Here is a 15,762-nt window from a genome sequence, read left to right as displayed (position 1 = left end):
CTCCACCTTTGTGCAAGGAGGAGCAGGAGGAGCACTGCCAGAGCCCTGCAAAATGACCTCCAGCAGGCCACAAATGTGCATGTGTCTGCTCAAACGGTCAGAAACAGACTCCATGAGGGTGGTATGAGGGCCCGACGTCCACAGGTGTTGTGCTTAAAGCCCAACACCGTGCAGGACGTTTGGCATTTGCCAGAGAACACCAAGATTGGCAAATTCGTCACTGGCTCTTCACAGATGAAAGCAGGTTCACACTGAGCACATGTGACAGACGTGACAGAGTCTGGAGACGCCGTGGAGAACGTTCTGCTGCCTGCAACATCCTCCAGCATGACCGGTTTGGCGGTGGGTCAGTCATGGTGTGGGGTGGCATTTCTTTGGGGGGCCGCACAGCTCTCAATGTGCTCGCCAGAGGTAGCCTGACTGCCATTAGGTACCGAGATGAGATCCCCAGACCCTTTGTGAGACCATATGCTTGTGCGGTTGGCCCTGGGTTCCTCCTAATGCAAGACAATGCTAGACCTCATGTGGCTGGAGTGTGTCAGCAGTTCCTGCAAGAGGAAGGCATTGATGCTATGGACTGGCCCGCCCGTTCCCCAGACCTGAATCCAATTGAGCACATCTGGGACATCATGTCTAGCTCCATCCGCCAACGCCACGTTGCAACACAGACTGTCCAGGAGTTGGCAGATGCTTTAGTCCAGGTCTGGGAGGAGATCCCTCAGGAGACCATCCGCCACCTCATCAGGAGCATGCCCAGACGTTGTAGGGAGGTCATACAGGCACGTGTATGACACACACACTACTGGGCCTCATTTCGACTTGTTTTAAGGACATTACATCAAAGTTGGATCAGCCTGTAGTGTGGTTTTCCACTTTAATTTTGAGTGTGACTCCAAATCCAGACCTCCATGGGTTGATAAATTTGATTTCCATTGATCATTTTTGTGTGATTTTGTTGTCAGCACATTCAACTTTGTAAAGAAAAAAGTATTTAATAAGAATATTTCATTAATTCAGATCTAGGATGTGTTATTTTAGTGTTCCCTTTATTTTTTGGGAGCAGTGTATTTTCATAATGAGTGAGACATAAGGCAATACAGTAACACTTGACATCCAGTTTCTATACTGGTGTAGTAACTTTATTATTACAATAGTGATTATTACAATAGCAACATTGTTGTCACATAGGACTTTGGAAATTGCTTTATAATTGCATAATACTGGAGTTTTTATACGAATGGAATAAGTAAGTCACTATTCCTCTTGTGTATAGTAGATACAAAAACTTGCAGCTTGTTGCTATGCAATTAAAATGCAATTCCCAAGTTATAATGCAACAACGTGCTAATAAAATGTTGTTCCTAATGTAGTTAAAGTTTTATTACACAGGCACAAGAACAGTTTCATGTTAAGTGTTACTGAGAAAGCTAACAGTAACAAAATATGGCTATTAAGTGTCGAAAGGAAACTAAATATCCCCAAACTGCCTTATTGAATCAACTATAGCAAAGGTAGGTGGAAAATCATGCCAGTTTGTATTCTGAGTAAGCTATCCCATCCCTAGGCCGTCATAGTAAATAAGAATTTGTTCTTAACTGACTTGCCTAGTTAAATAAGGGTTAAATAAGGGTTAAATAAAAATAAAAAATGGTATAAAGTGTGTTTGAAACAAGAACACTTACCCTCAGAACGACAGAGGTTGGAATATGTTTTTTGCTCAGTGTTCAACTTGCTGTTTGCAATGTTTGCAAATGTATTTGAATTACTCTGCAGTATTTACAGGTATCGTATCATGTATTACTGCATTCTACCTTTTCAGTGGCATGTTGAAAGAGTCATACAGTAGTTGAGCAATACAAGTTATTTATACTTATCTGTACAAAATATCATTGCTTTGACTTAATTATGTACACTTGGGGCAATGGACATTCAGGAGAATGGACATTTACAAAATGTTCTGATGGAAATGTATTGTGTAGATCAAATGTGACTGTCAGATAGATTGGAATAGTATGCAATTATGTGTACTCTATTCATTCTATTTCCATATTCAACATGCAGTTCCAGATACAGCCCTGACATTAGTTGAAGGCAGCCAATTCAATAATTTCAGAAAAGTCGTCACTTCCTTTAAAACTGCCATATGTAACTTTTTGGGAAACCCGACCAAATGCACATAGAAATATGTGTTATAGATGTGTCACTCATTGAAAGCAAGTATAAGAAGCGGTAGATATGTTCTATGTGCGCTATTTCTATGCTTCCTGGGCTTACTTTCGGGTTTCAAACTGTAGAAAATACAATATTTTTGGTTCTGGAAAATATATTTCACAGTGGTTTAGATGGTACAATGATTCTCTACACTATACTTACTTGTTTTGTCACAAACTGATATTATTGCTTTCTCAGATCTGTATTCAGATAGTTGTAGTCACCTCCAAAGTAACTATCTGTTCCCCTGAAAACAAAAATCTTTACACAAAGCATAGCTAGAATTATAGTTATCCCAGGTCTCACACACACACACACATTTGTTTTACTATCCTTGTGGGGACCAAATAATTTATTCCAAATCCTAATTTCCCTAACCCTAAACCTAACACCTAAAATAGCATTTTTCATTGTGGGGACCGGCGAAATGTCCCCGAATCTTCCTTGTTTTACTATTCTTATGAGGACTTATGTTCCCCACAAGGATAGTAAAAACAAAAACAAAAACCACACACACACACACAGTGTGTTGGGTTTCTTACCGTCTCAGTGCGCTGGTGAGCTCTGCTGCCAGGTCGCTGTCATTAAGTGTCCTCAGATCTGACAAGCTGATGGCCGGAGAGTCTCCACAATCCTGGAACATAACACTTCCATGAGGAGGAGCTGGTCTACAACCACACAGTGCTACTAATGACCATTCTCAGACCAGGCCTGGTGACGTGATGGGCTGAGGTGATTAGGCTGCCTACAGATACAAGACTTACAGTGATCAAGTTAACATTGGCCTCAATCACTCTAATTCAATACCATAACACACAACAGAACAAGGAAAAGAGCTCAAGACACCATTACATAACCAGCCATATAACTAAATCGCATTAACAAACCAAGCCCATGTCGCCTATCCCAAAACACTGATTACTCCGCAGGACATTCCCTCTCAGACCTGCGAGAGAAGGATGAGTTGCCTCTAAAGACAGTGATCTAAGGTCAGCTCTGCATGTCTCAACATACTGGTTGACGTTATGATTTGGAGAGGGTAATCTGATCCAAGATCTGTGGTTAGGCGCAACGTTTACCTCAAGCTGTTACATGCACACCCGGTTCATGAGGTGGCAGCACTACCACTTCAACCTATTATCCCAGTGTATTTTCCCTACACCTGGATTACAGAACAATACAGCTTGATTCACAACGGACAAGCATGTCAGAGCATTTATTTAGCATGCTACATGACTTATCGAGTTACAGGTATGCTGTCATACTTTCAGGGCCTGCTATGCTGCTAGCCTGATTTTATTATAGGGCTGTTGATAGATATTGGAACATGGCTTCCATTAAAGCTAGTGGAGAAATGGATATGGGAAGAGACCAGGGAGGAGGGGAAGATACTGGGAGATGCTGGTTAGTGTTTTGTCGGTGTGTGTGTTGGGTAATAGCCTTTGTGCTGTGTGAACTATGCTTGATTGGGCTTGCAGTGTTTGTGTGTGCATGATGAATGGCTCTGACTGAGTGGAATGATGGTGTGTGTGTGTGTGTGTGTGTGTGTGTGTGTGTGTGTGTGCATGTATACTCTCCCACGGCAGGAGGTGTGTGTGCCTATTAGTGTTCCCAGTGTGCGAGATCCAATCAAGCAGGCCATTTCTAGACCCTAACAATGAGAACTGGTCTGTAGATGTAAAAGGTGGCTGGTTTGAAAAGGACAGAGAAGGGTGAAAGGCAATAATAGCTGCTGCTCTGGCATTCACTCTGAAAAGCACCTTCATTTACAGATGGTCCTGTGATTGGCATCTTCAATGCCGGTTGCTCCTAGCAACCAAGGATTAAGCTTTATTGAACCAAAGGAGCTACGGTGATAGCAGGGAGTGGGGGGGGGGTGTATATGTTATGTGTGTGTGAATACAGATGGAGAGGTGTGTGTGCATACATAGAGGTGTGTGTGTCTACATGCCTAGAGATGTGAAGTGCATGTGTTCACGTATGGAAGGACACTGTTATCGTATCCAGTGGATTATAAGGTTAATGTAGTGCCACCAGCATTGGAAGCTCAAGGCTGTGATCAGAGAAAAGCACACCTGTGTTCTCCCTTTCTTAATCTTGGCAACCCACAGACAGCTGATCTCTATCTATCTGGATTAAAGAAATGGGTAGTGAAGACCAAGGCAGGGATGGTGTGCGGGGCATAGCACTCTGATATGGAATTGACCTCGCAGACCTTTTGGAGTTCAGGTAAAAGACTTTGATAGTTCAGACTCTGTAAGTCCTCCTTTGTCTACTTTCTCACCCACTCCTCCCATTTTCTTATCCTCCTTTTGTCAGTTCCTGTTACGCAGCACAGTAGTACTCAGTCTTTATCTTAGTTTGCCTTCCTTCCTTCGCTTCTCTCTCCTCTCCCCCCTTCTACTTTTCCTTCCTCTCAATAGTCCTTTCCTAAACTCTCCCTTTCTCCTCTCTCCCTCTGCAGGTCTTTTCTTTTTATTTCTGTCACTCTGTGTAGACAGTAGGACTCTCACAGACACACAGTGTCCCCGTCTCTAGGGCCCCAGCTCAGAGTGAATGACGGACAGCTCCCCAGTAGAAAACCCCAACAGAATAAGAAAGACTCCAATTATTTTAGGAGTAGAGTAGAGGCCGCTTTCTCACAGAGGAGATTCTCACTAACGGGGGTACTAGTGCGCCAACCGTTCAGAGTGACAGCTCCTCACAGCTTCAGGACTGTTGACTATGGGGGCTCAAACACCATTCATCCCAGGATCCCAATACATACAGACTGACAAAGTGTGTGTGTGTGTGTGTGTGTGTGTGTGTGTGTGTGTGTGTGTGTGTGTGCGTGTGTGTGTGTGTGTCTGTGTGTGTGTGTGAAACAGAGAGACTACTGCAAAGAGAGCAGAGAGCCTCTTCAATATTTCATGTGACTGACTGGGTCAGAGTGAGTGCTGCTGTGTACAGGAGAGACACTGTCTATAAGGTCGGTCTACAAGTCTCAATCCAAGCCTAAACCCTGTTCTGTGGCTCTGCGGTAGACCTGTTTGGGGATAGGGCTGGGGTTTTCGATGCGATGGAAGAGGTCTACATCGAGGTCGACAATTGAGGGCGTAAATGTGGGCGCACCCTCAACCTGGCAGTTGTCCCTGTTAGCGCTGGGGGGTTGTTTGAGGTGAATTCTTGTGTGTGTGTATGAGTGTGTGTTGTCCCTTCACCTTGGCGGCTTGGCTCTTGTCTTTACTACCACTCCCAGTGGAGCCGAGGGATCTCCTGCGCTGCTCCTGCTGCTCCTCCACCTCAGCCTTGAGGTGCTCGATGTGCACCAGGTAGGCCTGCTCCTGGGCCTCCCGCGTGCTCAGCAGCAGCTCCACCGCCTTCTTCTCCTTCTCCAGCAGGTAGAGCTGGGCCTTCAGCTCCGCCATCTCCTCCTGAGGGGGAGGAGGGAGAGAAAGAAAGGCTTAACACACACAAGGAAAGAAAGGATTAAACAGGTTAATATACACAAGCCACAAATTATTCTGATCAAGTGATGTTAACCACATAGAAGGAAGGAAAGGGGAAAGAGAGGGAAAAATGGAGGGAGGAAAGAAGTATATAAAGGAGGGAAGAAAAGAAGGGAGGGATTAACTACAGGTTAAGTGAAGAGAGTTGATAGTGCACAGTACAGCCAATAGCAGAATGAAGGCCATGGGATTATCAATGTCACCACAACACTAAATAATGTGCAAGTCAATGTCAAACAGGGACAGTTCTGATGCAAGTCATCTTGTTTAGAGAACGTTCAGCCATCCATGGAGAGGTGAGAGTGTTTCAATCTTTAGTATTTCAGAGGGGAAGTGTAATCCTATTCCTGTGGAGCCATCACCACAAGATCCTATCAACCCGACGGATTGCCAAGGTCAGGGGAGGACATGAGGACTAGGTTTTCATGTCATTAAAATAGGAGGACTGTGGGGACAAAGTGTCAGATTCTAACTAACTCCCTAAACTGAAGGGTACGTTTTGTGTGTTTATTCATACAAGCCTACGTATATTCTCTCTCTCTCTCCCTTCTCTCCCTCCCTCCCTCGCTCACCTTCATGGCCATGAGCTCCTGCATCAGCACAGCATTCTCCAGGTCCAGCCTGTGTGTGTCTCCCCGGGGCTTGATCTCCAGGCTTAGGGGGTCGACGTGAACGCTCTCCAGCTCCAGCATGGTCAGTTTGACCGCCGCGCGGTCATTCTTCAGCTGCTGCACGTAGTCCTTTAGCCGCTGCTCGTCCTCCCTGGAGAAGTCAGTGTCGCATGAGCTGGCCGTGGAACTGGTGGTGCTACGCATGCACGCACACGCACACACAGGTAGAGATGAGAGATAGTATAGTACATTATGCACTGTTGGATGATAGCTGTAGCATCTAGAATCTAGCCTTTATATCCCCCTGAACAGTTAAGATCAGAATTAGAGAGGCTAAACTGTTCCTAGATCTGTGCCTTATGGGCAGATTCAAGCCAAAGCAAGTCTGACACATGGAGAAATTAAGTCACCAGCTAAAGACTGATACCAAACTATAGTAACCTGGTTGGACACATGATTGCATAACAACGCTTTATTATTGTCAATCAGCCTCAAATCTGTTAACTAAGAAAGATGTGTCTACGCAGATACAGTGCATTCGGAAAGGATTCAGACCCCTTGACTTCTTCCACATTTTGATGCGTTACAGCCTTATTGTAAAATTGATTACATCGTTTTTTCCACTCTTCAATCTACACCCATAATGACAAAGCAAAAATACTTTAGACATTTTTGAAAATGTATGAAATATCACATTTACATAAGTATTCAGACCCTTTACTCTGTACTTTGTTGAAGTACCTTTGGCAGCGATTACAGCCTCAAGTCTTCTTGAGTATGACGCTACAAGCTTGGCACACCTGTATTTGGAGAGTTTCTCCCATCCTTCTCTGCAGATCCTCTCAGGCTCTGTCAGGTTGGATGGGGAGTGTTGCTACACAGTTATTTTCAGGTCTATCCAAAGATGTTCAAGCGGGTTCAAGTCGGGCTCTGGCTGTGCCACTCAAGGACATTCAGAGACTTGTCCCGAAGCCACTCCTGCATTGTCTTGGCTGTGGGCTTAGGGTCAATCTCCTGTTGGAAGGTGAACCTTCGCCCCCAGTCTGAGGTCCTGAGCGCTCTGGAGCAGGTTTTCATCAAGGATCTCTCTGTACTTTGCTCTGTTCATCTTACCCTCGATCCTGACTAGTCACCCAGTCCCTGCTGCTGAAAAACATCCCCACAGCATGATGCTGCCACCATCATTGGAATTCAGGCCAAAGAGTCTTGTTTCTCATGGTCGGAGTCCTTTAGGTGTCTTTTGGCAAACTCCAAGCGGGCTGTCATGTGCCTTTTACTGAGGAGTGGCATCCGCCTGGCTACTCTACCACCTAATTGGTGGACTACTGCAGAGATGGTTGTCCTTCTGGAAGTTTCTCCCATGACCACAGAGGAACTCTGAAGTTCTATCAGTGACCATTGGTTCTTGGTTACCTCCCTGACCAAGGTCCTTCTCCCCTGATTGCTCAGTCTATGTAGAGTCTTGGTGGTTCCAAACTTCTTCCATTTAAGAATGATGGAGGCCACTGTGTTCTTAGGGACCCTCAATGCTGCAGACATTTTTTGGTACCTTTCCCCAGATCTTTGCCTCAACACAATCCTGTCTCGGAGCTCTACGGACAATTCCTTCGACCTCATGGCTTTGGCTTTGTTTTTAGTCTGATATACTGCCAACTGTCGGACTGTATATAGACAAGTGTGTGCCTTTCCAAATCATCTCCAATCAATTGTATTTACCACAGGTGGACTCCAATCAAGTTGTAGAAACATCTCAAGGATGATCAATGGAAACAGGACGCACCTGAGCTCAATTCCGAGTCTCATAGCAAAGGGGTTGAATACTTATGTACAGTTGAAGTCGGAAGTTTCCATACACCTTAGCCAAATACAATTAAACTCAGTTTTTCACAATTCCTGACATTTAATCCTAGTAAAAATGCCCTGTCTTAGGTCAGATAGGATCACCACTTTATTTTAAGAATGTGAAATGTCAGAATAATAGTAGAAAGAATGATTTATTTCAGCTGTTATTTCTTTCATCACATTCCCAGTGGGTTAGAAGTTTGCATACACTCAATTAGTATTTGGTAGCATTGCCTTCAAATTGTTTAACTTGTGTGTCTAACGTTTCGAGTAGCCTTCCACAAGCTTCCCACAATAAATTGGGTGAATTTTGGCCCATTCCTCCTGACAGAGCTGGTGTAACTGAGTCAGGTTTGCAGGTCTCCTTGCTCGCATAAGCTTTTTCAGTTCTACCCACAAATGTTCTATAGGAGGTCAGGGCTTTGTGATGGCCACTCCAATACCTTGACTGTGTTGTCCATTTTGCCACAACTTTGGAAGTATGCTTGGGGTCATTGTGCATGTGGAAGACCCATTTGCGACCAAGCTTTAACTTCCTGACTGATGTCTTGAGAAGTGGCTTCAATGTATCCACATCATTTTTCGTCCTAATGATGCCATCTACTTTGTGAAGTGCACCAGTCCCTCCTGCAGCAAAGCACCCCCATAACATGAACATGATGCTGCCACCCCCATGCTTCACAGTTGGGATGGTGTTCCTTGGCTTGCAAGCCTCCCCCTTTATCCTCCAAACATAAATGGTCATTATGGCAAAACAGTTCTATTTTTGTTACATCAGACTAGAGGAGATTTCTCCAAAAAGTACGATCTTTGTCCCCATGTGCAGTTGCAAACCGTAGTCTGGCTTTTTTATGGCGGTTTTGGAGCAGTGGCTTCTTCCTTGCTGAGCGGCCTTTCAGGTTATGTCGATAAAGGACTCATTTTAGTTTGAAGGTAGGCCTTGAAATACATCCACAGGTACACCTCCAATTGACTCAAATTATGTCAATTAGCCTATCAGAAGCTTCTAAAGCCATTTTCTGGAATTGTCCAAGCTGTTTAAAGGCACAGTCAACTTAGTGTATGTAAACTTCTGACCCACTGGAATTGTGATACAGTGAATTACTATAACTTAATTTAACTATAAGTTAAATAACATGTCTGTAAACAATTGTTGGAACATTTACTTGTGTCATGCACAAAGTAGATGTCCTAACCAACTTGCCAAAACTATAGTTTGTTAACAAGAAATTTGTGGAGTAGCTGAAAAACGAGTTTTAATGACTCCAGTCTAAGTGTATGTAAACTTCCGACTTGTAAATAAGGTGATCTGTTTTTTATTTTGAATACATTTGCAAACCAGTTTCTTCTTTGTCATTATGGGGTATTGTGTGTAGATTGACATGGTCATGTTTTTATTTCATCCATTTTAGAATAAGGCTGTAATGTAACAAAATGTGGAAAAAGTTGCAGAGTCTGAAAACTTGCTGAATGAACTGTATGTACATGTGTGAAGGAGGGAAAGATTTTATTATGAATTTGTGTCTATGACTAAGCCAGCGTGTGATTCCCTGCTGTGCGTGTGTGCGTTCGTGGGATCAGTGATGTGGATCCAGCATAGGGAATGTCCGTTAGTGTACTGGTCTGACAGCACAGCACCGTGGACTCTCATTTCCTACATTAATTGTCAATTGTCTGCTGTGCTCCTGAACATGTGAGCCACATATGAATGTCTTGTCTTCTCTCTCCCGGAGCAGTGGCTGTAGATTAATGATTTGTTTAGGGAGCAGCTTCCTTGCCTGAACTGTCATGGGCACGTGAGCAGAGGGTTGGCCTCAATTATGTTTCAATACAGAATATTTAGGGGATGGATTGCCATATAAGCAATGAACTAGAAAGATTCTCATAGAAAAGAAACAAACATTGGTGAGTTAAACACGTATTGCACATGGGATAATTACCAATGTGCAGACATTCTCAAACAAGTACACACACCACACACACACACACAGCTGCTAGAAGACACTCTACACACATACACACACATGCACATTCACACACAAACCTAGTGTGACTATTGGAGGACAGGCTCTCCCATGGTTGAACGCTGCAGCCGGTCACAGCGAATGCAGCTCCACAGCTACCGTCCAGCCTGCCCAGCAGATCCTTGGCTGCGTTCTCTGCTATCTTCCTGCAGTCGTGAGCCCTCTTCAGGATCTGAGTGATGCTCTCCTCTCCCGACTGCTCACCTGCATACACACACACAGACAGACAGAACTGTCAAATAACTTGCATTCGCTGCAGTCATTTTAGGGCTCTCACAAGGCCAATGAGATATGCCATATGAACAAAATGATCGAATGGAGCATTCAAACTGACAATGTAAATATGGCTACAAAAGGCTATAAATACTGTATGTAAAGTTGGTCAGCATTAGATGAATACGCTTATTGAAATTTTATTTAACCTTTATTTAACTAGACAAGTCAGTTAAGAACAAATACTTATTTACAATGACGGCCTACCGAGGCCAAACCCTCCCCTAATGACCCTGGGCCAATTGTGCACCACCCTATGAGACTCCCGATCACGGCCGGTTGTGATACAGCCCGGGATCGAACCAGGGTCTGTAGTGCCACCTCTAGCACTGAGATGCAGTGCCTTAGACCGCTGCACCACATCCATTTGAATTCAATCACTTTTTTACAGCATCCCATCTTAGAAGTGGACAGAAAGTAACTTTTTGGACCCGAATACCAAAACATTCGTGTTGAAAGTTGACCCATTTTGCATACCCCATACCATGAGACATCCATAACTTTATCATTTGAAAAGATAAACAATTGAGTTTGATATCATTTAAAAGTTGTACAAACTACATTATTTTATTATTTCATAAAAAAATGTTTTAATAAAATTTGCAATTTTTTACATTTAAAGTCAATTATCCGCAAAAGATACACCAAAAGAATATATTGTCACATACACCGGATAAGTTGTTTTACAGGGTCAGCCATAGTAGTACGGCGCCCCTGGAGCAAATTAAGGTTAAGTGCCTTGCTCAAGGGCACAGATAGATTTTCAGTCGGCTCGGGTATTCGAATCAGCAACCTTTCGGTTACTGGCCCAATTGGCCCAATGCTCTAACCGCTAGGATACCTGCTGCCAAAAACATGTAAACTCTGGGTTTTTTCATATTCGCATATGTTGTAACTTAGACCTTATTTCACATCTAAGGTTTTTGTGTTGTTCCCGCCATCAGTTGAGACAAAACATGCTCTTGAATGCAGGGTGGGTGTCATTTCAATCATAGAAATAGAATTCATAGAATGGGCCTACCGCAATTTAGCTGGTATATCACTGACATTTTAAATGAATTGAAATTGTAACTTCTAATTACTACAACAACCCACCGTCAAATGTCAACTTAAATGGTTGTCTATTTTATTATCTATATTTCCATGATTTCAATAAGTTTCCTATGGAGGATTGAAAGTATAATTTAAAACGACAGACATTCCCATTCAAGTCAGCATTCTCTCATGTGTGGACCTGCAACCATCTTTGTGGTACCGTTTGAAAGCTGACATATCAATTTTATTCCCATTTTAGTACATTTATCAGGCAAAACATGACACCAACTCTGTATTCAAGAGCATGTGTCTCAACCAATGGCGGTCACATCACAAGAACCTTAGATGACGTAAAATAGGATCTAAGCTACAACATACAGTACCAGTCAAAAGTTTGGACACACCTACTGATTCAAGGGTTTCTCTTTATTTTTACTATTTTGTGCATTGTAGAATAACAGTGAAGACATTAAAACTATGGAATAACACATATGGAATCATGTAGTAACCAAAAAAGTTTTAAACATTCAAAATATATTTTATATTTGAGATTCTTCAAAGTAGCCACCCTTTGCCTTGATGACAGCTTTACACACTCTTGACATTCTCTCAACCAGCTTCGCCTGGAATGCTTTTCCTACAGTCCTGAAGGAGTTCCCACATATGCTGAGCACTTGTTGGCTGCTTTTCCTTTGCTCTGCGGTCTGACTCATCCCAAACCATCTCAATTGGGTTGAGGTCGGGTGATTGTGGAGGCCAGGCCATCTGATGCAGCACTCCACCACCCTTCTTCTTGGTCAAATAGCCCTTACACAGCCTGGAGGAGACGTTATATTTTTTGGTTACTACATGATTCCATTTGTGTTAAACCCTGGAATGAGTAGGTGTGTCCAAACCTTTGACTGGTACTGTATGTAAATATAAAATCAATAGCTTAATAATTGGCATTAAAGGTTAATTAACCCCTTACACTAGTGGAAATTGGCCTATATGGATGGGGCCAAATTGAAATGTTTGTAACAGAAGAACTGTAAAAGTATATGAGTTTTTAAATATGGAAATGTGAAGTGCACATTTGGACATTTGGACTCATGGGTGTGTGGTTTGCTTGTATGACATCAAAGCGGTATTTAATATAATCCTCAAATAGTCTCATCTTTCAGAACTCATCGACTCCTCTCAATTTACAGTATTTTCCTAACTCAGACAACAAAAAATGTGCAAAAGTAGCCTAATTAGCAGGAGGGATGGGGGCTTCTTGTCGCGCACAGTGCTCAGGTTTATGACAGATGTCAGTCAAAACCGATCCTGCGCTGTGAAGAGGAGAACCTGAGCACTGTGTTCCAATTTAGGCGAGGCGCCTATCAATGACAAATGTGACATACGGGATGAAAGGGCTGTGAGTGGAAAGAGATTTAAAAAAAAAAAAAGAAACATTTCATTTTTTCTCCAGATTTTTTTGTTTTGTTTGACAGCCCTGTTTGTAAGCTTTTAAATTATATAAAATTCAACCGTTTATCTTTTCCAGTGCTGAAGACATGGATGTCTCATATTATGGTAGGGTATGCAAAATGGGTCCACTTTCAGCACCTTAATCTCTTGAATAGTTTGGCATTCAGTTCAAAAAAGTAACTTACTGAGCACTTCTACATTGGGAAAAATGTGTATGGAAGATTTCATTAAAATAAAAAGGGGTGCTGTCAAAAAGTGATTGAATTCAAATGAATTTACCCTAAGGGGATGTTCTTCTGAGAGAGTGTTTTTGTGTTGAAGGGGAAAAGGTGAGGTTGGGAGTGGGGGAAGTGTGTGAGACAAGGGAGTCATGAGGCATGACATGCCTCACTGAAGACATGACACCTGTCAACAGCCGAAGGAGAGTTGGGGAAGGGGGGAAACAAATGAGTAGGATATAGACATTTATGATGGGAGGATGAGAGAAGTGAATAGGGAAGAGGAGTGATGGAGGAGAGGTTTGTGAAGGAATTAAATGGGTGAGTGGAGCAGTTTGTGAAAGAGTAATAAATTAGAAGTGTGTGTTTTTGGGAGGTGACCTCTTTGCTTTGATTGGTTGGAGGAGTTCAACTGTGGGTCTCTTAATGCAGGGAGGAGCAAACCAGCACTGATCAAAGAACAAACAAGCCTGTGTGGGCACGAAGTGTGACTCACCTACAGTCCCCACTCCGGCAGCTCTGAACTGGCCAAGTACCAGGCTCTGTTCACTCTCCGCCAGGGCTAACAGCAGCTCATAGGCCTCTATACACTGTTCACTGAGGAAAGAACACATGCATATCAGTTAACACACACACACACACACACACACACAAAGTAGCTCAAAGGCCTCTATACACTGACTGACAGAAAACACAACCTTTTGCACTACTAAATGAGAACGCACATAAGCTCTCTCTCCCTCTTTCTCGCACTCTCTCACGCACACGAGGAATGTGGAGGCCTCTCGCTTCCACTTATCCTTCCTCTGTGTTGCACTTTCATCGTGTTCAAAAGGAACGCGGCCGAGAGGTGCTGATGTCTATTTAACTACAGTCATCATAGCGCGTGCGTGTTTGCCTGGGGCCCGGGGATGGAAGAAAAACAGCGAGGCACTATTGTTTAATCAGGTAATGATTACTCATCAGGAAAAAATCCACCTTTTCTCCAAACAAATACAGAGAGAGCTAGGGTAATTAACTATTAAGCCTAAAAACGTGTCATTCATCCACAGAGGAAGTCTGAAGCCTGCATTCAATTTAAACATTTAACATCTCTAAGTTATTTTCTCCTCATAGCTAGTCTATATTTGTTGTATGTGTGTGTGTGTGTGTGTGTGTGTGCGCGCGTATGTTTTGATGGATGACGCTAAAAGGGGCAGACCATTTACACACACAAACATACATCCCCACACACACACAACCTCGACTCCAGTCCCCTGCTAGTTCAGCTGTACCAAAACAAATCCTGTGGATACTTTTACACACTTTAATAGCTCACGCCAACACTACGAGTTAGTCACTCTCTCAAGAACGCAAATACACACACAGCAAGTTTCTGCCTGCAAAAACACCATAAAGTAGCCGGCATTGTCAACATACTCCACAGTGTTCCTCTTTTTGATGTTTCAATCTTATGATTATAGTTTTAGTCACACGCACACCCTGGCATAGATCATATACAAATACAGCCATGCACGCACGCACACAGCCAAACACACATTCACTTGCTGTCCTCCAAGCCCCCTCTTGATTCTTTATAACATTACACTGCTTTCCAGCTTTCCAGACAGCTGATTAATACCACCGTTTACTAGCTTGGCTACACACTGCTTTTTAAATACATACAGTGACCAAACTCTCTCTCACAGACACACAGAAAGAGAGAGAGACAGAGAGAGAGAGAGAGAGAGAGAGAGAGAGACAGAGACAGAAAGAGACAGGGAGAGAGAGACAGAGAGAGCTCCTTGGAGATTCTTCCACCAAATATTAAATGCACACATACACACACCACTAGGGAAAAGTTCACCAGTAAACTACCAGAATTGCAGTATCTTTCAAGAATTTAATAGAATTTATCACAAGACATCTAGTGTAGGTGATAATCTCTGGCTCTCTGTGTGGTCTTATCACATGTAAAATATACCGAACAAAAATATAAAAGCAACATGCAACAATTTCAAAGATTTTACAGAGTTACTGTTCACATAAGGAAATCAGTCAATTGAAATATATAAATTAAGCCTTAATCTATTGATGTCACGTGACAGGGAATACAATGCAATTTTATTCTTTGTCCGTAACTTATGTTCGTTGTCCATAACTTATGCCTGCCCATACCATAACCCAACGTCACCATGGGACACTCTGTTCACAACATTGTCAGCAAACCGCTAGCCCACACGACACCATACACGTGGTCTGCGGTTGTGAGGCCGGTTGGAAGTAATACCAAATTCTCTAAAATGACATTGAAGGCGGTTTATGATAGAGAAATTAACATTAAACTCTCTGGTAACAACTTTGGTGGACATTCCTGCGGTGTGCATGCCAATGGCACGCTCCCTCAAAACTTGAGACATATGTGGCATTGTGTTGTGTGACAAAACTGCACATTTTAGAGTAGCCTTTTATTGCCCCCGGCACAAGGTGCACCTGTGTAATGATCATACTGTTAATCAGCTTCTTGATATGGCACACCTGTCAAGTGGATGGATTATCTTGGTAAATGTGTGCACAACATTTTGGAACATGGAATATGTCTGGGTTCTTTATTTAAGCTCATGAAACA

General features: G+C 43.0%; 1 protein-coding gene across 9 annotated transcripts in view; it reads right to left on the bottom strand.

Annotated features, from left to right (window-relative positions):
* Positions 1 to 15,762, bottom strand: part of LOC110523629 (colorectal mutant cancer protein) — a 124,638-nt gene that overhangs the window by 3,821 nt on the left and 105,055 nt on the right. For 5 of the 9 annotated variants that reach the window (XM_036977296.2, XM_036977298.2, XM_090234537.1 and 2 more), the window contains 5 exons: positions 13,651 to 13,751; positions 10,197 to 10,380; positions 6,272 to 6,506; positions 5,412 to 5,624; positions 2,754 to 2,845 (listed from right to left, as the gene is read on the bottom strand). In XM_036977296.2, coding sequence (XP_036833191.1) covers positions 2,754 to 2,845; positions 5,412 to 5,624; positions 6,272 to 6,506; positions 10,197 to 10,380; positions 13,651 to 13,751 — 825 coding nt within the window. The remainder of the gene's footprint in view (positions 1 to 2,753; positions 2,846 to 5,411; positions 5,625 to 6,271; positions 6,507 to 10,196; positions 10,381 to 13,650; positions 13,752 to 15,762) is intronic. The other 4 variants (XM_036977297.2, XM_090234539.1, XM_090234535.1 and 1 more) reach the window with 1 other exon arrangement.

Source organism: Oncorhynchus mykiss, chromosome 5 (genome assembly GCF_057628025.1).
Source record: "Oncorhynchus mykiss isolate SJ-2025 chromosome 5, ASM5762802v1, whole genome shotgun sequence".
Taxonomy (NCBI): domain Eukaryota; kingdom Metazoa; phylum Chordata; class Actinopteri; order Salmoniformes; family Salmonidae; genus Oncorhynchus; species Oncorhynchus mykiss.
This window is presented reverse-complemented; position numbering and strand designations above follow the sequence as displayed.